The sequence below is a fragment of the Planococcus citri genome, chromosome 2, assembly GCF_950023065.1.
Source record: "Planococcus citri chromosome 2, ihPlaCitr1.1, whole genome shotgun sequence".
In the NCBI taxonomy this organism is placed as follows: domain Eukaryota; kingdom Metazoa; phylum Arthropoda; class Insecta; order Hemiptera; family Pseudococcidae; genus Planococcus; species Planococcus citri.
Genome location: NC_088678.1, coordinates 7438085 through 7460949, shown reverse-complemented (window position 1 = coordinate 7460949; position 22865 = coordinate 7438085). Strand labels below are relative to the sequence as shown.

The 22865-nt window shown below is 33.9% G+C and overlaps 4 protein-coding genes and 1 long non-coding RNA gene across 5 annotated transcripts; all 5 read right to left on the bottom strand.

Moving 5' to 3' along the window:
* Positions 1–140: 140 nt before the first annotated feature.
* On the bottom strand, positions 141–3201 carry LOC135834400 (uncharacterized). The gene is made up of 2 exons (XM_065348260.1): positions 3007–3201; positions 141–1971 (listed from the first exon to the last, which is right to left on the bottom strand). The coding sequence occupies exon 2, from the start codon at positions 1930–1932 to the stop codon at positions 376–378; it is 1557 nt and encodes a 518-aa protein (XP_065204332.1). The 5' UTR covers positions 1933–1971; positions 3007–3201; the 3' UTR covers positions 141–375.
* Positions 3202–7152: 3951 nt separating this feature from the next.
* Positions 7153–12024, bottom strand: LOC135834399 (uncharacterized). Its single transcript, XR_010556668.1, has 3 exons — positions 11798–12024; positions 11140–11221; positions 7153–7582 (listed from the first exon to the last, which is right to left on the bottom strand). It is a non-coding gene; the product is annotated as an uncharacterized LOC135834399 (long non-coding RNA).
* A 284-nt stretch (positions 12025–12308) lies between these two features.
* On the bottom strand, positions 12309–15561 carry LOC135834398 (repetitive organellar protein-like). The gene is made up of 2 exons (XM_065348259.1): positions 15423–15561; positions 12309–13722 (listed from the first exon to the last, which is right to left on the bottom strand). The coding sequence occupies exon 2, from the start codon at positions 13654–13656 to the stop codon at positions 12466–12468; it is 1191 nt and encodes a 396-aa protein (XP_065204331.1). The 5' UTR covers positions 13657–13722; positions 15423–15561; the 3' UTR covers positions 12309–12465.
* A 423-nt stretch (positions 15562–15984) lies between these two features.
* Positions 15985–18410, bottom strand: LOC135834397 (putative leucine-rich repeat-containing protein DDB_G0290503). The gene is made up of 2 exons (XM_065348258.1): positions 18294–18410; positions 15985–17568 (listed from the first exon to the last, which is right to left on the bottom strand). The coding sequence occupies exon 2, from the start codon at positions 17500–17502 to the stop codon at positions 16153–16155; it is 1350 nt and encodes a 449-aa protein (XP_065204330.1). The 5' UTR covers positions 17503–17568; positions 18294–18410; the 3' UTR covers positions 15985–16152.
* A 394-nt stretch (positions 18411–18804) lies between these two features.
* LOC135834394 (uncharacterized) lies at positions 18805–21039 on the bottom strand. The gene is made up of 2 exons (XM_065348256.1): positions 20921–21039; positions 18805–20007 (listed from the first exon to the last, which is right to left on the bottom strand). Exon 2 carries the CDS (start codon positions 19939–19941, stop codon positions 18943–18945), a length of 999 nt encoding a protein of 332 aa, XP_065204328.1. The 5' UTR covers positions 19942–20007; positions 20921–21039; the 3' UTR covers positions 18805–18942.
* Between the last annotated feature and the right edge of the window lie 1826 nt (positions 21040–22865).

The window sequence follows — 22865 nt, the reverse complement described above, 5'->3', positions numbered from 1 at the left end:
GCCCTCTCAAAGTGTTACTAATCGAAAAGTGCTTTATTGCCATTACCCCAATCTACCTTACCTGACTTTTCGCATAAAAAAATCAATTTTTTGGTTTATCGAAACCTTGAAGGTATTCAGAGCTCGTATGAGTTTATAAATTATAAGGAATGATGGTTCTAAAATCGATGTCTTTATGTTGAATGTGGGAGTAAATGAACACAAAAATCTTCAAAACAAGTTTTTTCAACCGTTTTTTATTTTGTTTTTTTGAACGTTGACAAGATAGTTTTTTTGTAATAACTAAACATGCAACAAATCCTAAAACACATTTTTTTTTCTAGTTAATTCTTAGGCAGGATTTTTTTTTAGAAAATTGTTGAACGTATGTGTGGCTTAGCTATCATCTCGTAATCCGATTACCGCAACTTCATACTCGGTGTAACGAAATTCAAGGTCATCATATCCAATGTACAAGCAATGATGACTGGGATGTACTTTACCTGGAAACAAACCACCCTTGTGAATTGCTCTTCCGATATATAATTTTTCTCCATAACTGTCATGGCCTCCTACAATTGCGTTTGTAGGGACACTACCATTGGATGCCTTGACCCAAAAGACTCGACAGATATTTTTTTCATCAAATGTAGCAACTTCATAATTGTCATCATAGTATGCATATTCATGGCCATCATCTGTAAAAAATATGGAACCCCCGAGATATACTTGTCCAGGAATCAGGGAACCGCAATGGTTTGCTCGCCCAACATGCAATGTGAGTCTTCCGCTTTGTCCTCCTACAAGTGCATTTACAATTTTATTATGAAAAGATGCAGGAACCCAAGAAACTGCTGGACAGATTTTCTTTTCTATTTGCTTCAATATTTCTTCTTGTTTTTTCAAAATTTCTTCTCTCTTTTTGATTTCTGTTTCAGTTTTCTCAATATTTTCTTCCTTCTGTTTCAATTGCTCTATTTGCTTCCTCACATCTGCATTCGATTTTTCCAATTCGTTTTCTTTTTCATTCAACTGTTTTTCTCGTGTTTTTAACAATTCTTCGTTGTTTTTGACTTGAGTTTCTTTTTTGTTAATTGTGTGTTCCTTTTTATTTACTTCTGCCTGTCGTTTTTTAAACAAGTCTTCGTTATATTTGACTTCAGTTTCTTTTTTGTTGATTGCGTCTTCCTTTTTATTTACTTCTGCCTCTCGTGTTTCTAACAATTGTTCATTGTTTTTGACTTCAGTTTCTTTTTTGTTTATTGTGCCTTCCTTTTGTTTTACTTCTGCCTCTCGTTTTTTTAACAAGTCTTCGTTATATTTGACTTCAGTTTCTTGTTTGTTGATTGCAACTTCCTTTTTATTTACTTTTGCCTCTCGTGTTTTTAACAATTGTTCATTGTTTTTGACTTCAATTTCTTTTTTGTTGATTGTGTCTTCCTTTTGATTTACTTCTGCCTTCCTTTTTTTTAACAAGTCTTCGTTATATTTGACTTTATTTTCTTTTTTGTTGATTGTGTCTTCCTTTTGTTTTACCTCTGCCTCTCGAAGTTTTACTTGGGAGTCAGTTTTATTGAGAGTTTCAGCTGTTTTATTGATGTATTCTTCCTTTTGCTTCAGCAGCTGCTCTAGACTTTTTATTCCATTCTTTTGTTTTTCAGCCTCTTTTTCTTTTAGACTCAATAAAATGTCTCGTTTTTCCATATCTTTCGTCTTGGTTTCCAAATAAACTTGTATACCCGTTAACTGTTTAATCAGCTCGATGAAAGATTCTGATAGTGAATCAGATGTGTTTTCAGGAAGATCAGTAGAACGAATCGATCCACTTATGGAATGCGTGTCAGAATTATTCATATTGAATCCATCAACTGAGATGCTCAGAAACCCCATCAAAATGGCGAAATGAAGATACGATTTGGGATGCATGTCTTTCAGCTCCGCAATTGTTTTCATTGACTGGTTTTTGTTTTTGTTTCAAATTATCCGGGTATTCTGAAAAATGAAAAGAACGTTCATTAGAATTAAAAAACTCAACATTGGGTAGGTATTCAAGTGAATATGTACCTATTTTGTTCAATATTTCAAAGTTTAGTGGGTTTCATCTTGCTGACTCCACATATGTACTTAACTGTAACGAAAAAACTTTGAACAAAAGAGATATATCTCTAAGGTGAGAAATTTTAATTGACCCATGTTTGTTGATTAGTTGAAAGTAAGCAGAGCTTTTCTTGTGGGAGAGCGCGCAGGGAAGCAAAGTACGAAAAAATCAAAAAAATTGCCATAAAAACCCCAAAAAAATGAAAGAATTTTTCAAAAAATTTTAAAAATAAATTTTGAGAAGTTTTCATGAAATTAAACATTTTTTTTAGTTCGAAATTATCCAATACAAGATCTGCCAAGGTTGTCACATTAAAAATTTTGAATTATGGGGCATTATCACTTGAAGAGTAAAAAAAGTGATCAAAACTTTTTATTTCAAAAAAGTTCAAAGTTTTTTAAAACAAAAAATAAAAATTTAGGTACTTTGATTTCTTTCTCAATAGTCTGAACCCTCCTAGGTTCCTAATCATTATATCAGCTGCACCAGACAATTAAGGTACCTATTCGATGAATTGATTATTGTTGAATACTTTCGATAATGTCGTTTGTTGAAAAAAAAAATATAAGTACATGAAATAAAATAAAACTACCTATTATATATTCAGTAAAAAAGATGAAAATTATTCTTGGAACTAAAATCAGCCCTCCTGAACCGAATTCCATCATTGCAGCAGGTATTTTTAGATTGCCAGCGTGATTTCCACTTTACTTATCTAGAATTTTTGAATTTCTCCTAAATGTGTCAATTTGAGCGAAAAATTCACTCGAGTATCTTAAATTTTGGCTGATGAAGATTTACTTTCAAGTGTCACATAACGTATGGTTTCCTACAGGTAATTTCGTTTAGAAAAGAGTGAAGGCATAAAACTTCGAATGTACCTATTGTTAAAAAATGAAGTGTGTACAATGTACGTTTGAAAAACTTACCTGATTATTTCGAGATGCAGTAAATAAGTACGAGTAGGAGACCATACAAAACTTCCACCAGCAAAATTTGATCTTCTTGCCATAAAACACTACCTAACGTAAATAATCGAATGTTTAGATTATACTTACCAGACTAAAGTGGCATTTCATACTCATCCCAATTTGTTGATGTGCTTTTTTTATCATACTTCCTCGAAAAAAAGATGAGAAATCTATGCGCCGTCATACAAATATTTTGTGAATAGCTGAATGCGTATTAATTAAAATTAAAATGATTCATGGGTAATTCTCAAAAAAAAAGTCAATTTTGATACGCATAATTCTGAAAAACAAAAATCATTTTTGTGGAATATTTCAAGTAGGAATCACTTGTATAGGAGTCCCAAATCTCTTTTCTAGTGTTGGCCTCATTTCAATCCTCCCTGTGGGCCCTGACCCTCCCTAAAACGGCGATAATAGGATTCGACCTTCATCGATGTGTAATACATATATATCGATTGATATGCTTTTGAGGTCGTAGAATTCGAATCTGGGGTTATTTTTTCGTAGGGGTGGAGGGTGAGGCTTGGGGAAGGGGAAAATGACAAATTTTGCTTAGGTACCTATACTTTGTATTATCATGTAATACGAGTATGTCGATATGTTTTTGACGCCGCAGAGTTCGAATCTGGACTTATTTTTTGGTAGGGGCGGAGATGAGACGTGGAGAGGGGGAAAATGCCAAATCTTGCTTATTATCGTGTAAGCGCGATAAAAGTACAGCTGTCTGAAATTTGGCCAAGTTGGCGGACAAAATGAGCGCTGCACAAGCCGATGGAGAATCTCAACGTTTTTTCGTTTCTAGCCTTACTTACTGGACATTATTTGATTTTTAACACGTAATAAATGTGTACTTATCATGTAGAATATCTTCCCTTTATCAAGTATCGTTTTTGGCGGGTTCATTAGGGTAAATGAAAACGGGAAATATATAATTGAACGATAAAAAAGGTGGTTAGCACGATAACCATTTGAACGATAAAATGTGGCTTAGGAACGGTAGTTTAGGTGGTAAGCACAGCATTTTTCAACCATTGAAAAAGGTTGTTAGCCCGATAATTTTCATTGATAAACACGATATTTTTCATTGATTAGCACGATATTTTTCATTGACAAAAAAAGACGCTGGCACACAGTGGGACAGATTAATTTTTTTAGGGTGTCAAAAATCATATTTCAGAAATGAATGCAAATTTGGACGTCAATCTTTTTGATACACAGGTATTTTGAGGCGCTGGATTCATTTTTGTTGTTATTTTGGTTCGAACCTCAAATGGGGGCCCCAGAAGGAGGGTGCAAAGGGGTAAATATTTTGGAAGAGTCGAGTGGCGGGGTATCAATATGTACGTTTTTTGGGCTCCAGAATTCATTTTTGACGTTATTTTGGTTCGAAACCCAAATGAGGCCCCAGAAGGAGGGGTGCAAAGGCCATCGAATAGGTAAAAAATAAAATTTTTCGTAATTTCATTAAAAATTGTTGATTTTTTCAAGTCCAATTAGAATGGAATCGGGACATTTTGAGAAAAAGTATTAGGCTCAGGTAAAAATTTACCGAATTTCAACTCTCCCTTCGCAGCAAAATCCATCCCATTGGGTAAAAATCATAAACGAGGTCGTCCGGCGTTATCTCGTAAAGCTTTATTGAAATAGGTACCTACTAGAACACTTCATTTTTTATTCACTCGCAAAAATCTTATACTTTTTGTCGTTCATTTATCCTTATTTATCGTGAACATCACTTATTTATCGTTCATTTTGTCAAAAACTTCTCGTGGAAATTGTTTATTTTTTATTGTTCTTACTATCATATATATCGTGGATACCACCTAATTTATCGTTCGTTTTTTAAGAAATCGTGCAATACATTTTTTTATTGCGAAATACACTTTTTTATCGTGCAATCCTCTTTTTCATCGTGAATACTTATTTATCATGATAACCCACTACTGTTATCGTGCTAACCCCCTTTTTTAAAGTAACGATAAATTGCACCCAATAAAAACGCAAGCCGAAGGACACTTGATTTTTCTAAATATCAAAACTTCACAGATCAGAACGAGATGTGATTTAGTTTTTTTAAAAAACGGCGCTGGGTAACATTTCTATGAGAACAGTCAACCAGTGCAGCCACTCACTATAAAAAAATTATGGATTGGGAAGCCAGCAAAAATAATTAAAAGTTGCTTAAAATTGGCGCAGAAACTGTGTGACAATTTTCAAATGTGAAATGTGAGCTTCCTATGGACTTATTGCAATTGCAATTCGCACAATAATATGCCTACCTTTGTGTTCTATAATGATGAGAATGCGTCAATTTTTCCACAAAAAAAAAAAAAAAAAAAAAGGATTTCATAACACTTTATTACATTTATTTTCAAAAGCATGGCGTGAGACAGGCAAGTTGAAAGACGGCTGGACACAAATTGCGTCCCTCACCACGGGTGGTACAAATGGGTGTGCTCGAATTGCGTCCGCTGAGGCAGGTATATTTTAGACAAAAGAAGTGGCTCAAAATAGGAAAAAAAATGTATTCACAAAGTAGGGTGTACATTACGTCTTGCATTACCAATGTTATTTCAAATGAACTTGACTTCCAGGGAGGAAACTAGGCATTTTCTTTGGGGAGTGGGGGGGGGGGGTTGTTCTACTAAAAATTTGCCGACTGATATGACAAAAGAATACGAATTTGGCCGATTAAAACATTGAGCTTTTTAATGTGAAATAAAAAAATGTGAGAAAACAATTTTGCCAATTGATATAAGTAAGTACTCAACACATATGATGGGTATTAGCCATTAGGTTATATTCAGAGCCTATTAACTATGACTTATAAAAAATTTGCATGTCCATTTCTCAATTTTTAGAAGCCTCAAGCAGCATTTTTTTGTTTTATAAAAATGAAAACAAATAAACAAATGGGCCCAGCGTAGCAAGGGCAAAAGCTTTTGAAAATTTGTACTTTTATAAGTAATAAAAGAACAATGATTTTTCATGGGAGGAGGTTGATTTTTTCGGTTCAAAATTTTCATAATTTGAATGATTTTTTTAAAAGAAATTTCAGCTCCAAAAAAGAAAAGCAAAAAGGTCCCAACGAAGTCAGGACAACGCGTATTCGTATACGTTAATTTGTACGTATTCTTCCTATTTTTCTAAAAACAACCATCCAACTTATTTAACACCCTTACCTTGGGACGCAATTCGTGCCTAAATCTAATGATCTCGAAAGGGTTGCTTTGGGACGCAATTCGTGCCTTTTCATACTTTCAGGACGCAATTCGTGCAGTGCCAAAACAGGGCTTTCATTTTATATAATAGATTTAGGAATGATGGTTCTAAAATCGATGTCTTTACGTTGAGTGTGGAAGTAAATGAACATAAAAATCTTCAAAACAAATTTTTTCAACCATTTTTTATTTTATTTTGTTGAACCTTGACAAGATACTTTTTTGTAATACCTAACTAAACATGAAACAAATCCTAAAACACATTTTTTCTAGTTAAATTCTTAGGTAGGATTTTTTGGAAAATTGTTGAACATATGTATGGCTTAGCCATCAAATCCGATTACCGCAACTTCATACTCGGTGTGACAATGTTCTTTGTAATCATATGGAATGAGCAAGCAATGAATACTGGGTTGTACTTTTCCTGGAATCAAATTATCCTCGTGAATTGCTCTTCCGATGTATAAGTTTTCTCCATGACTGTCATATCCTCCTACAATTGCGTTTGTAGGGACACTACCATTGGATGCCTTGACCCAAAAGACTCGACAGATATTGTTTTCATCAAATGTAGCAACTTCATAATTGTCATTTGTGTAATAATATGTATTGCCATAATCTGCAATCCAGATGTGACGCCCGAGATATAATTTTCCAGGAATCAGGGAACCGTTATGGCTTGCTCGCCCAACATACAATGTATCTCCTTGTTGTCCTCCTACAAGTGCATTTGCAGGTTTATTACCATTAGATGCACGAACCCAAGAAACTGAACAGGTTTTATTTTCTATTTGCCTAAATATTTCTTCTTGTCTTTTCAAAATTTTTTCTCTCTTTTTGATTTCAGTTTCAATTTTCTCAACATATTCTTCCTTCTGTTTCAATTGCTCTATTTGCTTCCTTACATCTGCATTCAATTTTTCCAATTCGTTTTCTTTTTTGTTGATTCTGTCTTCCTTTTGATTTACTTCTGCCTCTCGTTTGTTTGCCTCTTTTTCTTTCAGACTCAATTCAATGTTTCGTTTTTCCATATCTCTCGTCTTGGTTTCCAAATAAACTTGTATACCCGTTAACTGTTTAATCAGCTCGATGAAAGATTCTGATAGTGAATCAGATGTGTTTTCAGGAAGATCAGTAGAACGAATTGATCCACTTATGGAATGCGTGGCAGAATTATTCACATGGAATCCATGAACTGAGATGCTAAGAAACCCAATAAAAATGATGAAATGAAGATATGATTTGGAATGCATGTCTTTCAGCTTGGCGATTGTTTTCATTGACTTTTTTTTGTTTTAAATTTTCTGGTTATCCTGAAAAATGAGTAGAATGCTTATTAGAATTGAAAAATTCAACATTGGGTATAGGTATTCAAGAGAATAGGTTTTTTGTTTAATTTTTCAAAATTACGTTTGTAGGTAGGTTCATATAGTTATTAAATGAAAATTTATATTTGCATAACTAATTATACAATCGTGGAAAAGAACGTATGTAAAAAGTGGATTTCAACTTGCTGACTCCACATATTTAAAATGAAAAATTTTGATTGACGCGTGATATAAGGTACTGAAAATGTGGCACCACTCTAAATGATCGTCTTCGATTTGAATGGAGCTGAAATTTATTATTGTTGAACACTTTCGTTGATATCATTCAAAAAAATTAATTACCTAATTAATTAAAATATAAAATAAAACTGTTAATGAGGAGCTGAGAATCAAAACTCACATTTGCCAAAAAAAAAAAACCGTTTTATGGCAGATTTGGATATACCGTTTTACACTCTATAATGTGACATATTCGGTTTTTTTGGATCAAAGTCATTTTGGTGTGAAATTCACTTTCAAAATCAAGGGTTAGAATCAAAACTTAGTTTTGTTTGCAAAATTCCATAGGGAAAAGTTTGATAACAAGCTGAATTTTGGTACACGGGGTTTTTTTGATACGCTGAACACGAATTTGGGGTGTCCAGGTGAATCCGGTGTACGCTTCCCCCTTTTTTGTGGACCTTAAGCCCCCAAATTTGTTTTTAAGCGTTCAGGTCCGAAAATATGCAATTTTATGCAAAATGCTTCTCATCGATTTCGTTTCAGTATTCCACGTCGAATGAAGAGTCAGCGAAGTTTCCCACCCCAAAGGGGGTTGATCTATGGTCACTCAAAGTAGGGGTGCACAGTGGACTGTGAGCACCCTCAAAACGGGCGTAATTCAAAAACATACAATGAACCCTAAAAAAATGGTACAATGGTATCCTCCCTTATGTTTTTTAGGTCGCAAAATACGAATTTGACAATATTTTTTTTGTAGGGGTGGTGGATGAGAGGGGGAAGGGGGCGAGAAATTCAAAATTTGACTATAATGATGTGTGATATGTCGAAATGTATGTTTTTGAGGGTGTAGATCACGAATTTGACAATATTTTTTTCGTAGGGGTCAATGGTGGGGGATGAAGGGGGTGAAAAAATCAAAATTTGACCATAATGATGTGTGAAATGTCGAAATGTATGTTTTTGAGGGCGTAGATCACGAATTTGACAATATTTTTTTTGTAGGGGTGAATTGTGGGGGATGAAGGGGGTGAAAACGGTGAAAAATTCAAAATTTGACCATAATGATATGTGATATGTCCAAATGTATGTTTTCGAGGTTGTAGATCACGAATTTGACAATATTTTTTTCATAGGGGTTAATGGTGGGGGATGAAAGGGGTGAAAAATTCAAAATTTAACCATAATGATGTGTGATATGTCGAAATGTATGTTTTTGAGGGTGTAGATCACGAATTTGACAATTTTTTTTTTCGTAGGGGTGAATTGTGGGGGATGAAGGGGGTAAAACGGTGAATAATTCAAAATTTGACTACAATGATGTGTGATATGTCGAAATGTACCAAGTATGAATAATTCAACTGAAAGTGAGTAATTTTCATCAATTTACTCGATTTTAGTTGTTATAAAAGTCATTATAGAGGTTTAATTTACGTTAAAACTCCGTTTTTTCCCTGCTCTGCTACATAAATAGGAATAGAACAAATTTTTGCACGTAGATGCACGGGAAATCCCAGGAGCTAGTATACTTAAGATAGTGTATTTCAAGATGTCATTTGCCATTTTTGCCCCCGAATGCCCCGGCGACCACAACAGTCAATTATAGTGAAAAATCATGGTGAATTTTGTTTAAACGTTAGAAATTTTTTCTTCCAGGGACTTTGACGGCTCTCCAATAGAAAACTCTCCATCCCCCACTCTTCACCTTTTCTACACCTTCAAAAACATACATTTTGACATATCACACATCATTATGGTCAAATTTTGAATTTTTCACCGTTTTCACCCCCTTCATCCCCCACAATTCACCCCTACGAAATTTTTTTTGTCAAATTCGTGATCTACGCCATCAAAAACATACATTTCGACATTTCACACATCATTATGGTCAAATTTTGAATTTTTCACCCTCTTCATCCCCCACCATTAACCCTTACGAAAAAAATATTGTCAAATTCGCGATCTACAACCTCGAAAACATACATTTCGACATATCACACATCATTATGGTCAAATTTTGAATTTTCAACCATTTTCACCCCTCAGCCCCCACCATTGACCCCTACGAAAAAAATATTGTCAAATTCGTGATCTACACCCTCAAAAACATACATTTCAACATATCACACATCATTATAGTCAAATTTTGAATTTCTCGCCCCCCTCACCCTCTCATCCCCCATCCCTACAAAAAAAATATTGTCAAATTCGTATTCTGCGACCCAAAAAACATGAATTTTGCATAAAATTGCATATTTTCGGACTTAAACGCAAAAAAACAAATTTGGGGGCTTAAGGTCCACAAAAAAGGGGGAAGCGTACACCGGATTCACCTGGACACTCCAAATTCGTGTTCAGCGTATCAAAAAAACCCCGAGTACTAAAATTCAGCTTGTTATCAAACTTTTCCCTATCGTCGTAATTAAAACAGTGAAAAAAAATTTGATCGCAAATCTTTGGAGTCAAAACTCACATTTGCCATTCTTTGTCTGGATATTAAAGCAGAAAGCGAGCTAGGTGAAAATCAGCCAACACACGGAATCGTGTGCTAGTAGCGCTATCTAATGATTCATTTTGGTATTATAAGTTTTTTCAACTGGCAACACTACTAACTCAGTTTTTCGCGTTTTTCTCAAAATCGTTTATGGTGGCAAATGTGATTTTTGATGCTCAGCTCCTCTTATATATTCAATAAAAAATATAAAAATTATTCTTGGAACTAAAATCAGCCATCAGCCCTCCCGAACCGAATTCCACCATTGCAGGTAGTTTTGGACCGCCAGCGCGATTTCCGCCTTATCTAGAATTTCTGAATTTCTCCTGAATGCCTCGAAATCAATTTGAGCAGCGAAACTTTGAGTCGTGGCTCACTATTGATCTATTGAGCGAATTTATCCTCTTTTGGATCGATTGCCTAGCGAGTATTTAAAGTACTATCCTACGTATTTTTTGACCAGCAACAATTTTTGATTAGATAGGCATTCGTATTTTTTACAATACCTACCTATACCTAAATATGGTCATCAAAACGGACTCGTGGTATCGGCTGGATACCAAATTGGAGTTAATCGAGTCGATTTGATTTATCCATTTTTGATTCAATTTGATTTTAAAAAATTTACCAAATACATAGGTATATTGAAAAATTCACTCGAGTATCTTAAATTTTGGCTGATGAAGATTTATTTTCAATAAGTAGGTAGCACATAACGTATGGTCCCCTACAGGTATTTTCGTTTAGAAAAGAGTGAAAGCATAAAGCTTCGAATGGATTGTTAAAAATTACCTAAGTGTGTAGTACCATGTACAATTGAAAAACTTACCCGATTATTTCCAGATGCAGTAAATAGAAAGCACAAAACTTCCAGCAGCAAAATTTGATCTTCTTGATATACAAAACACTACCTAACGTAAATAATCGAATGTTTAGATTATACCAGACTAAAGTAGCAGTTTATACTTATCCGGGATAAAAGATAAGAAATCTATGCCGTCATATTTTGTGATTAGGTGAGATAGCTATTCGATGCACACGAAAATAGGTATCATATATTAATTTTCAAAGAAATTGAGGTAATTGCGAGAATTTTCTTTTTAATATTAGATATGTAAGTAAGTATGTAAAAATAGGTACCTAAACGTATCTTCGAAGAATTGATTTACTTATTAGGTACACCTAATGATGTTTTCGTTCGCAGAATTTGGGCACTTAACCTTATTTGTTGGCAAAAAATATATACTCGTAGGTAATTGTATGGAGAATGGAGCAGATTATTTAGCTGAGAATTTCTCATATTTTGAACACCTGCTTACTTTTGAAAATCAAACCAAGTTTGCGGGCGAAATTTCTTTTCAAACATTTCAACTTTTCTGTCCAAAAGTAGTCATTTTAAAATTGGGAAAATCTAGACATTTGAAAAATGCAGAACAAAATTTCACCAAATTGACCTAGAAATACTGAAAGTTGATATTTGTACTTACTTTACCACCTATTTTTGAGCCAACGAATCAATTTGAAACGACGCCGAACCATGTTGAGCAGTTCTTGAAACCGCCAGTAAATTCAGTATGCTTGATTGACTGAAGGTGACATCAACACGTTTTGGAGCCATCAGTCATATGAATATATTTTTGAAATTCCAGATTCTCATAAAGTGCCATAAAAACAGTAGATGCAAATTAATTTTAGCAATAGCATGTATGAACGCGATTAGGTGTTGGTTATACTTACATACCCATATAGTGATTGCTTGATCGATTGTATTCCATTTTCCAAGAATAGCTTCTGCCAGTTTGGAAATGTAGGTAGGAGTAGATATATTTCTCCAACGATTTCATAATTGAAAATTTGAGCAATAGGTGTACCTACAGTTGAACTGGAATTAATTGAGTTCGGAAGAATGATGTGTACCTAGTCGGTCAAGTTGCTTCTAAAATCGATGTCTTTATGTTGAGTGTGGGAGTAAATAAACATAAAAATCTTCAAACCAAGTTTTTTCAACCATTTTTTATTTTATTTTTTTGAACGTTGACAAGATAGGTTTTTGTGAAAACTAAACATGAAACAAATCCTAAAACACATTTTTTTTTCTAGTTAAACTCTTAGGTAGGATTTTTTTGTTTGGAAAATTGCTGAACGTATGTGTGGCTTAGCTATCATCTCGTAATCCGATTACCGCAACTTCGTACTGGGTGTAACGAAATTCAAGGTCATCATATCCAATGTACAAGCAATGATGACTGGGGTGTACTTTTCCTGGAGTCAAATTACCATCGCGAATTGCTCTTCCGACATATAATTTTTCTCCAGAACTGTCATATCCTCCTACAATTGCGTTTGTAGGGACGTTGCCATAGGATGCCTTGACCCAAAAGATTCGACAGATATTTTTTTCATCAAATGTAGCAACTTCATAATTGTCATTGTATCTATGTTCACGGCCACTATCTACAATATATATCCTAGTCCCGAGATATACTTTTCCAGGAATCAGGGAACCTTTATGGTGAGCTCGCCCAACATACAAGGTAGCGTGTGAATAGTATTGTCCTCCTACAAGTGCATTTGCAGGTTCATCACCACTAGATACACGAACCCAAGAAACTGAACAGAATTTAATTTCTTCTTTCTTCAATACTTCTTCTTGTTTTTTCAAATTTTTTTCTCTCTTTTCGATTTCAGTTTCAGTTCTCTCAATGGTTTCTTCCTTCTGTTTCAATTGCTCTATTTGCTTCCTCACACCTGCATTCGATTTTTCCAATTCGTTTTCTTTTTCATTCACCTGTTTTTCTCGTGTTTTTAACAATTGTTCATTGTTTTTGACTTCAGTTTCTTTTTTGTTGATTGTGTCTTCCTTTTTATTTACTTCTGCCTCTCGTGTTTTTAACAAGTATTCGTTATAATTGACTTCGGTTTCTTTTTTGTTGATTGTGTCTTCCTTTTGTTTTACCTCTGCCTCTCTAAGCTTTACTTGGGAGTCAGTTTTATTGAGAGTTTCGGCTGTTTTATTGATGTATTCTTCCTTTCGCTTGAGCAGCTGCTCTAGGCTTTTTATTCCATCCTTTTGTTTTTCAGCTTCTTTTTCTTTCAGACTCAATTCAATGTCTCGTTTTTCCATATCTCTCGTCTTGGTTTCCAAATAAACTTGTATACCCGTTAATTGTTTAATCAACTCGATGAAAGATTCTGATAGTGAATCAGATGTGTTTTCAGGAAGATCAGTAGAACGAATTGATCCACTTATGGAATGCGTGTCAGAATTATTCACGTGGAATCCATGAACTGAGATGCTCAGAAACCCCCAAAAAATGGTGAAATGAAGATATGATTGGGAATGCATTACCTTCAGCTCGACGATTGTTTTCCTTGACTTGTTTTTGTTTTTCTTTTAAATTTTCTGGTTATCCTGAAAAATGAATAGAACGCTCATTAGAATTTACAAACTATAACACTGGAAATTTGATTTTTGAAAAACATAACATTGGGTAGGTAGGTACTTGTATTTTTGTTCAATTTTTCAGTTTCGTTTGCTTAAAAGTTACTTACTACGTAACTTCATTTACGTACATTATACAATTATGGGGAAAACGTAAAAATTTGATTCAAACTAACAAGAGAACCTCTTGAGGTGTCTGCCTCCGATTCAAACGGGACCGCGATTTTTGCAAAGAGCATGTTCTAAAACCCCCAAATCGAAATTTTAAGCTGCCCAAGTTTATTTTTCGATTTTTGGCGAATTTTTGAAAATCCAAAATTGATTATTTTGATGATTTATGTTTTTTTTTTTTTTAAGTACGTACTGGATCAGTAAAAATGTTCAAAATAAGTCCTGCAATTGATATTAACCCGCCAATTCCAAATTTCGCCATTTTCAGTCATTCTGGAGCCTTCACCGCGATTTTTAAATTTCTCCAGAATTTTGAATTTGCTCCAGAAGGCGTGCATATGAAGTTGGGCAGCTAAAAATCGAGTTGTGGGAGCCTCCAGCGTGATTGGAACTCGGCATCCGGGGGTTTGTTGTGGACGAAATACACCGATTCGCACAAATTTCAAAAATTTCCTCGCAAACGGTAAAATTTTGAATTTTTTGGATTTCTTATTATGAAAAAAGCTGGTCAATAAACCACTCTTAAGGTGTCCCTCCCAAAATCGACTCAAATGTGAATAAACTCGTTAAACAGATCGAGTATAACACACAACTCGATTTTTAGCTGCCCAACTTCATATTCACGCCTTCTGGAGCAAATTCAAAATTCTGGAGAAATTTAAAAATTGCGGTGAAGGCTCCAGAATGACTGGAAATGGCGAAATTTGGATTTGGCGGGTTAATATCAGTTGCAGGACTTATTTTGAACATTTTTACTGTTCCAGTACGTACTTTTTTTTAAAAAAAAGCATAAATCATCAAAATAATCAATTTTGGATTTTCAAAAATTCGCCAAAAATTGAAAAATGAACTTGGGCTGCTAAAAATTTGGTTTTGGGGGTTTTAAAACATGCTCTTTCCAAAAATCGCGGTCCTGTTCAAATCGGAGGCGGACACCTCAAGAGGTTCCCTTGTAAGTACCTAGCTGAATCCACATACGTAATTGTGACGAAAATTTGATCAAAGGGGAGATTTTGATTGACGTATGTTTTTTGATTAGTTACATAGTAAATAGTTGAAATTGGTACTGAAAATGTGGCACTAGGTACTATAAATTATTATCTTCGATTTGAACAGAGCCGAAAGTTTTAGAAAGGGCATAGTCTGAAGCTCTGAACCTTCCTATAAGCTCCTAATTATACCAGCTGCACTAGACTATTATTCGATGAAGTGCTTATTGTTGAACACTTTCGATGATGTCGTTTATTAAAAAAAATAAAATATTGAAAAATTACTTGAGTTAATATATTCGGTGAAAAAGATAAAAATTAGTGTTGGAACTAAAATAAACCCTCCCGAACCGAATTTCACCATTGCAGGTAGTTTTAGACCGGCAGCGCGGTTTTCGGATTATCTAGAATTTTTTAATTTCTCCAGAATACGTCGAAATCAATTTGAGCAGCGAAACTTTGAGGAGAAAAGTTATGTGTGTAAGTACAATGAACAATTTAAATAATTACCTGATTATTTCGAGATGAAGTACGTAAATAGGAGGTACAAAACTTCCAGCAACAGAATCTGATCTTCTGGCCACAAAACTCAACTTAACGTAAATAATCGAATATACATATAAGATTATATAGGTACCCGACTAAATTGGCATTTCATACTTATCTCAATTTATTATTGTACTTTTTTTATCATACCTACTTATTTCTGTGAAAACAGATAGATAACCTATGCCGTCATATTTTGTGAATAGGTGAGTGCCATTAAGTTGATTAATATTTGATGCACACGAAAATATGTATTAATTTTTAAGGAAATTGAGAAAATCAATCAAAATTTGCGAGCCGAATTTCTTTTTCAAAATTTCAACTTTTCTGTACAAAAGTATCCATTTTAAAATTGGAAAAATCCAGACATTTGAAAAATGGAGAACAAAATGTTACCAAATTGGCCAAGAAATTCTGAAAGTTGGTGCATACTATAGGTACTTATTTTATAAGGAATGATGGTTCTAAAATCGATGTCTTTATATTAAGTGTGGGAGAAAATGAACACAAAAATCTTCAAAACTAGTTTTTTCAACCATTTTTTATTTTATTTTTTTGAACCTTGAAAATATAGTTTTTCGTAATAACTATATAAACATGAAACAAATCCTAATACACATTTTTTTTTTTCTAGTTAAACTCTTAGGTAGGATTTTTTTTTGGAAAATTGTTGAACATATGTATGGCTTAGCCATCATAATCCGATTACCGCAACTTCATACTCGGTGTAACGATATTCAACGTAAGAATAATAAATGAGCAAGCAATGAAGACTGGGTTGTACTTTTCCTGGAATCACATGACCCTTGTGAATTGCTCTTCCGATATATAAGTTTTCTCCATGACTGTCATATCCTCCTACAATTGCGTTTGTAGGGACACTACCATTGGATGCCTTGACCCATAAGACTCGACAGATATTTTTTTCATCAAATGTAGCAACTTCATAATTATGTTCATCGTAGTATGAAATATATGGATGGCCATCAACTGTAAAAAATATGGTACCATCGACAGAAAGATATCCAGGAATCAGGGAACCGTTATGGTTTGCTCGCCCAACATACAATGTGCCTGCGCTATCTTGTCCTCCTACAAGTACATTTACAAGTTTATTATCATTAGATGCACGAACCCAACCAATTGAACAGGTTTTATTTTCTTTTTGCCTCAATTTTTCTTGTCTTTTCAAAATTTTTTCTCTCGTTTTGATTTCAGTTTCAGTTTTCTCAATATTTTCTTCCTTCTGTTTCAATTGCTCTATTCGCTTCCTCACATCTGCATTCGATTTTTCCAATTCGTTTTCTTTTTCATTCAACTGTTTTTCTCGTGTTTTTAACAATTCTTCGTTGTTTTTGACTTCAGTTTCTTTTTTGTTGATTGTGTCTTCTTTTTGATTTACTTCTGCCTCTCGTGTTTTTAACAATTGTTCATTGTTTTTAACTTCAGTTTCTTTTTTGTTGATTGCAACTTCCTTTTTATTTACTTCTGCCTCTCGTGTTTTTAACAATTGTTCATTGTTTTTGACTTCAGTTTCTTTTTTGTTGATTGTGTCTCCCTTTTGATGTACTTCTGCCTTCCGTTTTTTCAACAAGTCTTCGTGATATTTGACTTCAGTTTCTTTTTTGTTGATTGCGTCTTCCTTTTGTTTTACCATTGCCTCTCTAAATGTTACTTGGGAGTCAGTTTTATTAATAGTTTCAGCTGTTTTATTGATGTATTCTTCCTTTTGCTTGAATAGTTGTTCTAGGCTTTTTATTCCATCCTCTCGTTTTTTAGCCTCTTTTTCTCTCAGCCTCAATTCAATGTCTCGTTTTTCCATATCGCTCGTCTTGGTTTCCAAATAAACTTGTATACCCGTTAACTGTTTAATTAGCTCGATGAAAGATTCTGATAGTGAATCAGATGTGTTTTCAGGAAGATCAGTAGAACGAATTGATCCACTTATGGAATGCGTGTCAGAATTATTCACATGGAATCCATGAACTGAGATGCTCAGAAACACCAAAAAAATGGTGAAATGTAGATACGATTTGGAATGCATGTCTTTCAGCTCGACGATTGTTTTCCTTGACTGGTTTTTGTTTTTCTTTTAAATTTTCTGGTTATCCTGAAAAATGAATAGAACGCTCATTAGAATTTACAAACTATAACACTGGTAATTCGATTTTTGAAAAACATAACATTGGGTAGGTACTTGTATTTTTGTTCAATTTTTCAGTTTCGTTTGCTTAAAAGTTACTTGTTAGGTACCTAACTTATTTACCTTACGTACATATGCGAACAATCATGAGGAAAACGTAAAAATTTGATTCAAACTAAGTACCTAGCTCAATCCACATACGTAATTGTGACGAAAATTTGATCAAAGGTGAGATTTTGATTGACGTATGTTTTTTGATTGGTTTAATTGTAAGTATATTTAAAATTGGTACTGAGAATGTGGCACTAGGTATGTACTATAAATTAGTGTCTTCGATTTGAACAGAGCCGAAAGTTTTAGAAAGGGCATAGTCTGAAGCTCTGGCCCTTCTTAAGCTCCTAATTATGTCAGCAGCACTACACTTATATTCGATGAAGTGCCTGATTATTGTTAAACACTTAAAATTACCTACTTAATATATTTGGTGAAAAATATAAAAATTAGTATCGGAAGTAAAATAAACTCTCACGAACCGAATCCCACCATTGCAGGTAGTTTTAGACCGGCAGCGCGGTTTCCGGATTATCTAGAATTTTTTAATTTCTCCAGAATGCGTCGAAATCAATTTGAGCAGCGAAACTTTGAGAAGAAAAGTTATGTGTGTAAGTACAATGAGCAATTTAAAAAATTACCTGATTATTTCGAGATGAAGTACGCAAATAGGAGGCACAAAACTTCCAGCAGGAGAATTTGATCATCTGGCCACAAAGCTCAACCTAACGTAAATAATCGAATGCACATGTAAGATTATAAATAGGTAGCAGACTAAATTTTTTTATCGTACTTATTTCTGCGAAAACAGATAGATAACCTATGCCGTCATATTTTGTTGATAGGTGAGTGCGATTAAGTTGATTAATATTTGATGCACACGAAAATAGGTACCTATTAATTTTTAGGGAAATTGAGAAAATCAACCAAAATTTGCGAGCGAAATTTCTTTTTGAATATTTTTAACTTTTCTGTACAAAAGCATCCATTTTAAAATTGGAAAAATCCAGACACTTGAAAAATGGAGAACAAAATGTCACCAAATTGACCAAGAAATTCTGAAAGTTGGTGTATACTATAAGTACTTATTTTATAAGAATCGATGTCTTTATGTTAAGTGTGGGAGTAAATGAACACAAGAATCATCAAAACTAGTTTTTTAAACCATTTCTTATTTTATTTTTTTGAACCTTGACAAGATAGTTTTTCGTAATAACCATAAACATGATTTTCTAGGTTAACTCTTAGGTAGGATTTTTTTTTGGAAAATTGTTGAACTTATGTATGGCATTAGCCATGTAATTCGATTACCGCAACTGCATACTCGGTGTGACAATGTTCAAGGGTATTATATGAAATGAGCAAGCAATGACGACTGCGTTGTACTTTTCCTGGAATCAATTGATTCAAGGGACTGTTCTGAACCGCTCTTCCGATATACAAGTCTTCTCCATGACTGTCATATCCTCCTACAATTGCGTTTGTAGGGACACTACCATTGGATGCCTTGACCCAACAGACTCGACAGATATTTTTTTCATCAAATGTAGCAACTTCATAACTGTAATTGCAGTATTTATATTCATGCCCATAATCTGCAATATACATACAATCCTCATATACATTACCAGGAATCAGGGAACCGTTATGGTTAGCTCGCCCAACATATAATGTTACTCTTCCGTCTTGTCCTCCTACAAGTGCATTTGCAGGTTTACCATTAGATGCACGAACCCAAGAAACTGAACAGGTTTTGTTTTCTTTTTGCTTCAATATTTCTTCTTGTTTTTTCAAAGTTTCTTCTCTCTTTTTGATTTCAGTTTCAGTTTTCTCAATATTTTCTTCCTTCTGTTTCAATTGCTCTATTTGCTTCCTCACATCTGCATTCGATTTTTCCAATTTGTTCTCTTTTTCATTCAACTGTTTTTCTCGTGTTTTCAACAATTGTTCGTTGTTTTTGACTTCAGTTTCTTTTTCGTTGATTGTGTCTTCCTTTTGATTTACTACTGCCTCTCGTTTTTTTGCCTCTTTTTCTTTCAGACTCAATTCAATGTTTCGTTTTTCCATATCTCTAGTCTTGGTTTCCAAATGAACTTGTATGACCGTTAACTGTTTAATCAGGTCGATGAAAGATTCTGATAGTGAATCAGATGTGTTTTCAGGAAGATCAGTAGAACGAATTGATCCACTTATGGAATGCGTGTCAGAATTATTCACATGGAATCCATCAACTGAGATGCCAAGAAACCCAATAAAAATGATGAAATGAAGATACGATTTGGAATGCATGTCTTTCAGCTCGGCGATTGTTTTCCTTGACTGGTTTATGTTTTTCTTTTTAATTTGCTGGTTATCCTGAAAAATGAAAAGAACGCTCATTAGAAGGTAACTTCTTTACGATCATATACCTTACATACATACAATCAATCATGGGAAAAACGTAAAAATTTGATTTCAACTAAATACCATAGCTGAATCTACATACTTAAATGTGACGAAAATTTGATCAAAGGTGAGATAGCTCTGAACCTTCCTTAGCTCCTAATTATATCAGCTGCACTAGACTATAATTCGATGAAGTGATTATTGTTGTACCTACACTTGTCGTTTATTTAAAAAAATAAAACATAGTAAAATTACTTAATAGGCCTATACTCTGTGAAAAATATAAAAATTAGTATTAGAACTAAAAGAAACCTTCCCAAACTGAATTTCAGCATTGCAGGTAGTTTTAGACCGCCTGCGCGATTTCCGGTTCATCTGGAATTTTTCAATTTTTCCAGAATGCGTCGAAATCAATTTGAGCAGCGAAACTTTGAGTCGTGGCTCGCTATTGATCTGTTGAGCGAATTTATTCTCATTTCGGCCGATTTTATGGCGAGTATTTAGAGTACCTTACTATCATACGTATTCTTTGACCAGCAATAATTTTTGATTATTCGTATTTTTCACGATCTGAGTATGGTCATTAAAACGCACCGAGGTATCGACTGGATACCAAATTCAAGTTTATCAAGTCGATTTGATGACATTTTGATTTTCTCCATTTTTGGTTCAATTGAATTTTAAAAAATTTACCAAACATTGAAAAATTCACTCGAGTATCTTAAATATTGGCTGATGAAGATTTATTTTCAAGTAGCACATAACGTATGGTTTCCTACGGGTAGGTAGGTACTTTCTTTTAGAAAAGAGCGAAGGCATAAAATTTCGAATGGATTGTTAAAAGTTAAGTGTGTAGGTACAATGAATAATTTAAAAAAATTACCTGATTATTTCGAGATGAAGTACGTAAATAGGAGGTACAAAACTTCCAGCAGGAGAATTTGATCTTCTGGCCACAAAATTCTACCTAACGTAATAATAATCGAATGTATAAGATTATAGGTACCAGACTAGAGTGGCATTTCATACTTATCTCAATTTCTTATTGTACTTTTTTTTTATCATACCTATTTCTGCGAAAACAGATAGATAACCTATATGCCGTCATATTTTGTGAATTTTATGGGTGCGTATTAATTAAGATGGTTAATATCCGAAGTACCCGAAAATAGGTAATCAATTTTTAAAGAAATTGAGTTAGTTACGAGAATTTTCTTTTTAATTATAGATATGTAAAAATACATAAGTAGGTAATTAAACATAAGAGTAGGTACCTTCGAAGAATTTCGCATCTTTTGAACATCTTATTTTCGAAAATCAAACCAAATTTGCGAGTGAAATTTCTTTTCGGAAATTCTAACTTTTCTGTCCAAAAGTATCCATTTTTTAAAATTGGAAAAATCCGGACACTTGAAAAATGGAGAACAAAATGTCACTAAAGTGACCAAGAAATGCTGAAAGTTGGTACACTAAATTGGAGTGGGGTAATTGCAAAGCACTATTTGATTAGTGACACTTTGAGAGGGTGCTGTGAGAAGACTATTGCACGGATGACGCTGAAATTTGTACCACTTATATGTGCTTCAGGGGGTTCTCTATCAATGGTAAAATTTTGGTACAATTTCGTCCCCAAATCGCGGAGAAAATTGAAATTTGAAAATTTGAAAATCGACTTTTGCATTTACCCTGTGTTTAGGTAATAATGCAAAAGTTGGAGTTATTGTTTTTGTTCTTTTTTTACATTTTCAACACATTCACTGTATTCTACGTGTCATTTGCTAACTTTTGATGTATTTGTAGTCTTGATTTGGTAAGAAATTCGATAACTTTTCCACTTCCCAAAAAAATTTTTAGGGGAGTGAAAAAATTTTGAAAAATTATTTTTTTTAAAACTCACTAGGGATCAATACCTCACTGGATATTATTTTGACTGGATCAATGACGGTTTTCCCGTTTGCGTTTTTAAATTATGAGGAATGATGGTTCTAAAATCGATGTTTTTTGTTGAGTGTGGAAGTAAATGAACACAAAAATCTTCAAAACAAGTTTTTTCAACCAGTTTTTTTTTTATTAAAACGTTAACAAGATAGTTTTTTGTAATACCTAACTAAACATGAAACAAATCCTAAAACACATTTTTTTCCTATTCAAACTCTTGTGCAGGATTTTTTATTTATTTTTTGGTAAAAATTAATGAACTTATGACTTAGCCATCATCATCCGTTAACCTATAGCTACCGCAACTTCATACTCAGTGTAAAAATGTTCAAGGTAACCATATGGAATGAGCAAGCCACGAAGACTGGGTTGTACTTTTCCTGGAGTCAAATAACCGGAGTGAATTGCTCTTCCGATATATAAGTTTTCTCCATGACTGTCATGTCCTCCTACAATTGCGTTTGTAGGGACACTGCCATTGGATGCCTTGACCCAAGAGACTGAACAGAAATTTTTTTCATCTGCAAATGTAGCAACTTCATAATTGGCATATTTATATTCATGGCCATGATCTGCAATAAATAAGCTCATATATCTGGGATGTATTTTTCCAGGAATCGGGGAACTGTTATGGTTTGTTCGCCCAACATACAATGTATCTCCCCGGTCTTGTCCTCCTTTAAGTGCATTTGCAGGTATATTACCATTAGACGCACTAACCCAAGAGACTGAGTGGTAGGTGATTAACTACACCTGTTTACGAAAAATAATTAGGTAAACGCAACTGAATTCATGAAATTTATCTAAGATACTAATCGCTAGGAAATAAATATTTAAAAAAAATCAATTTTTTGGTTTATTGAAACCTTGAAAGTATTCAGAGCTCGTTT

Bases quoted from the DNA above. Each gene is read 5' to 3' on its own strand.
- LOC135834400 (XM_065348260.1), bottom strand. From the start codon at position 1,932: ATGAAAACAATTGCGGAGCTGAAAGACATGCATCCCAAATCGTATCTT.
- LOC135834397 (XM_065348258.1), bottom strand. From the start codon at position 17,502: ATGCATTCCAAATCGTATCTACATTTCACCATTTTTTTGGTGTTTCTG.
- LOC135834398 (XM_065348259.1), bottom strand. From the start codon at position 13,656: ATGCATTCCCAATCATATCTTCATTTCACCATTTTTTGGGGGTTTCTG.
- LOC135834394 (XM_065348256.1), bottom strand. From the start codon at position 19,941: ATGCATTCCAAATCGTATCTTCATTTCATCATTTTTATTGGGTTTCTT.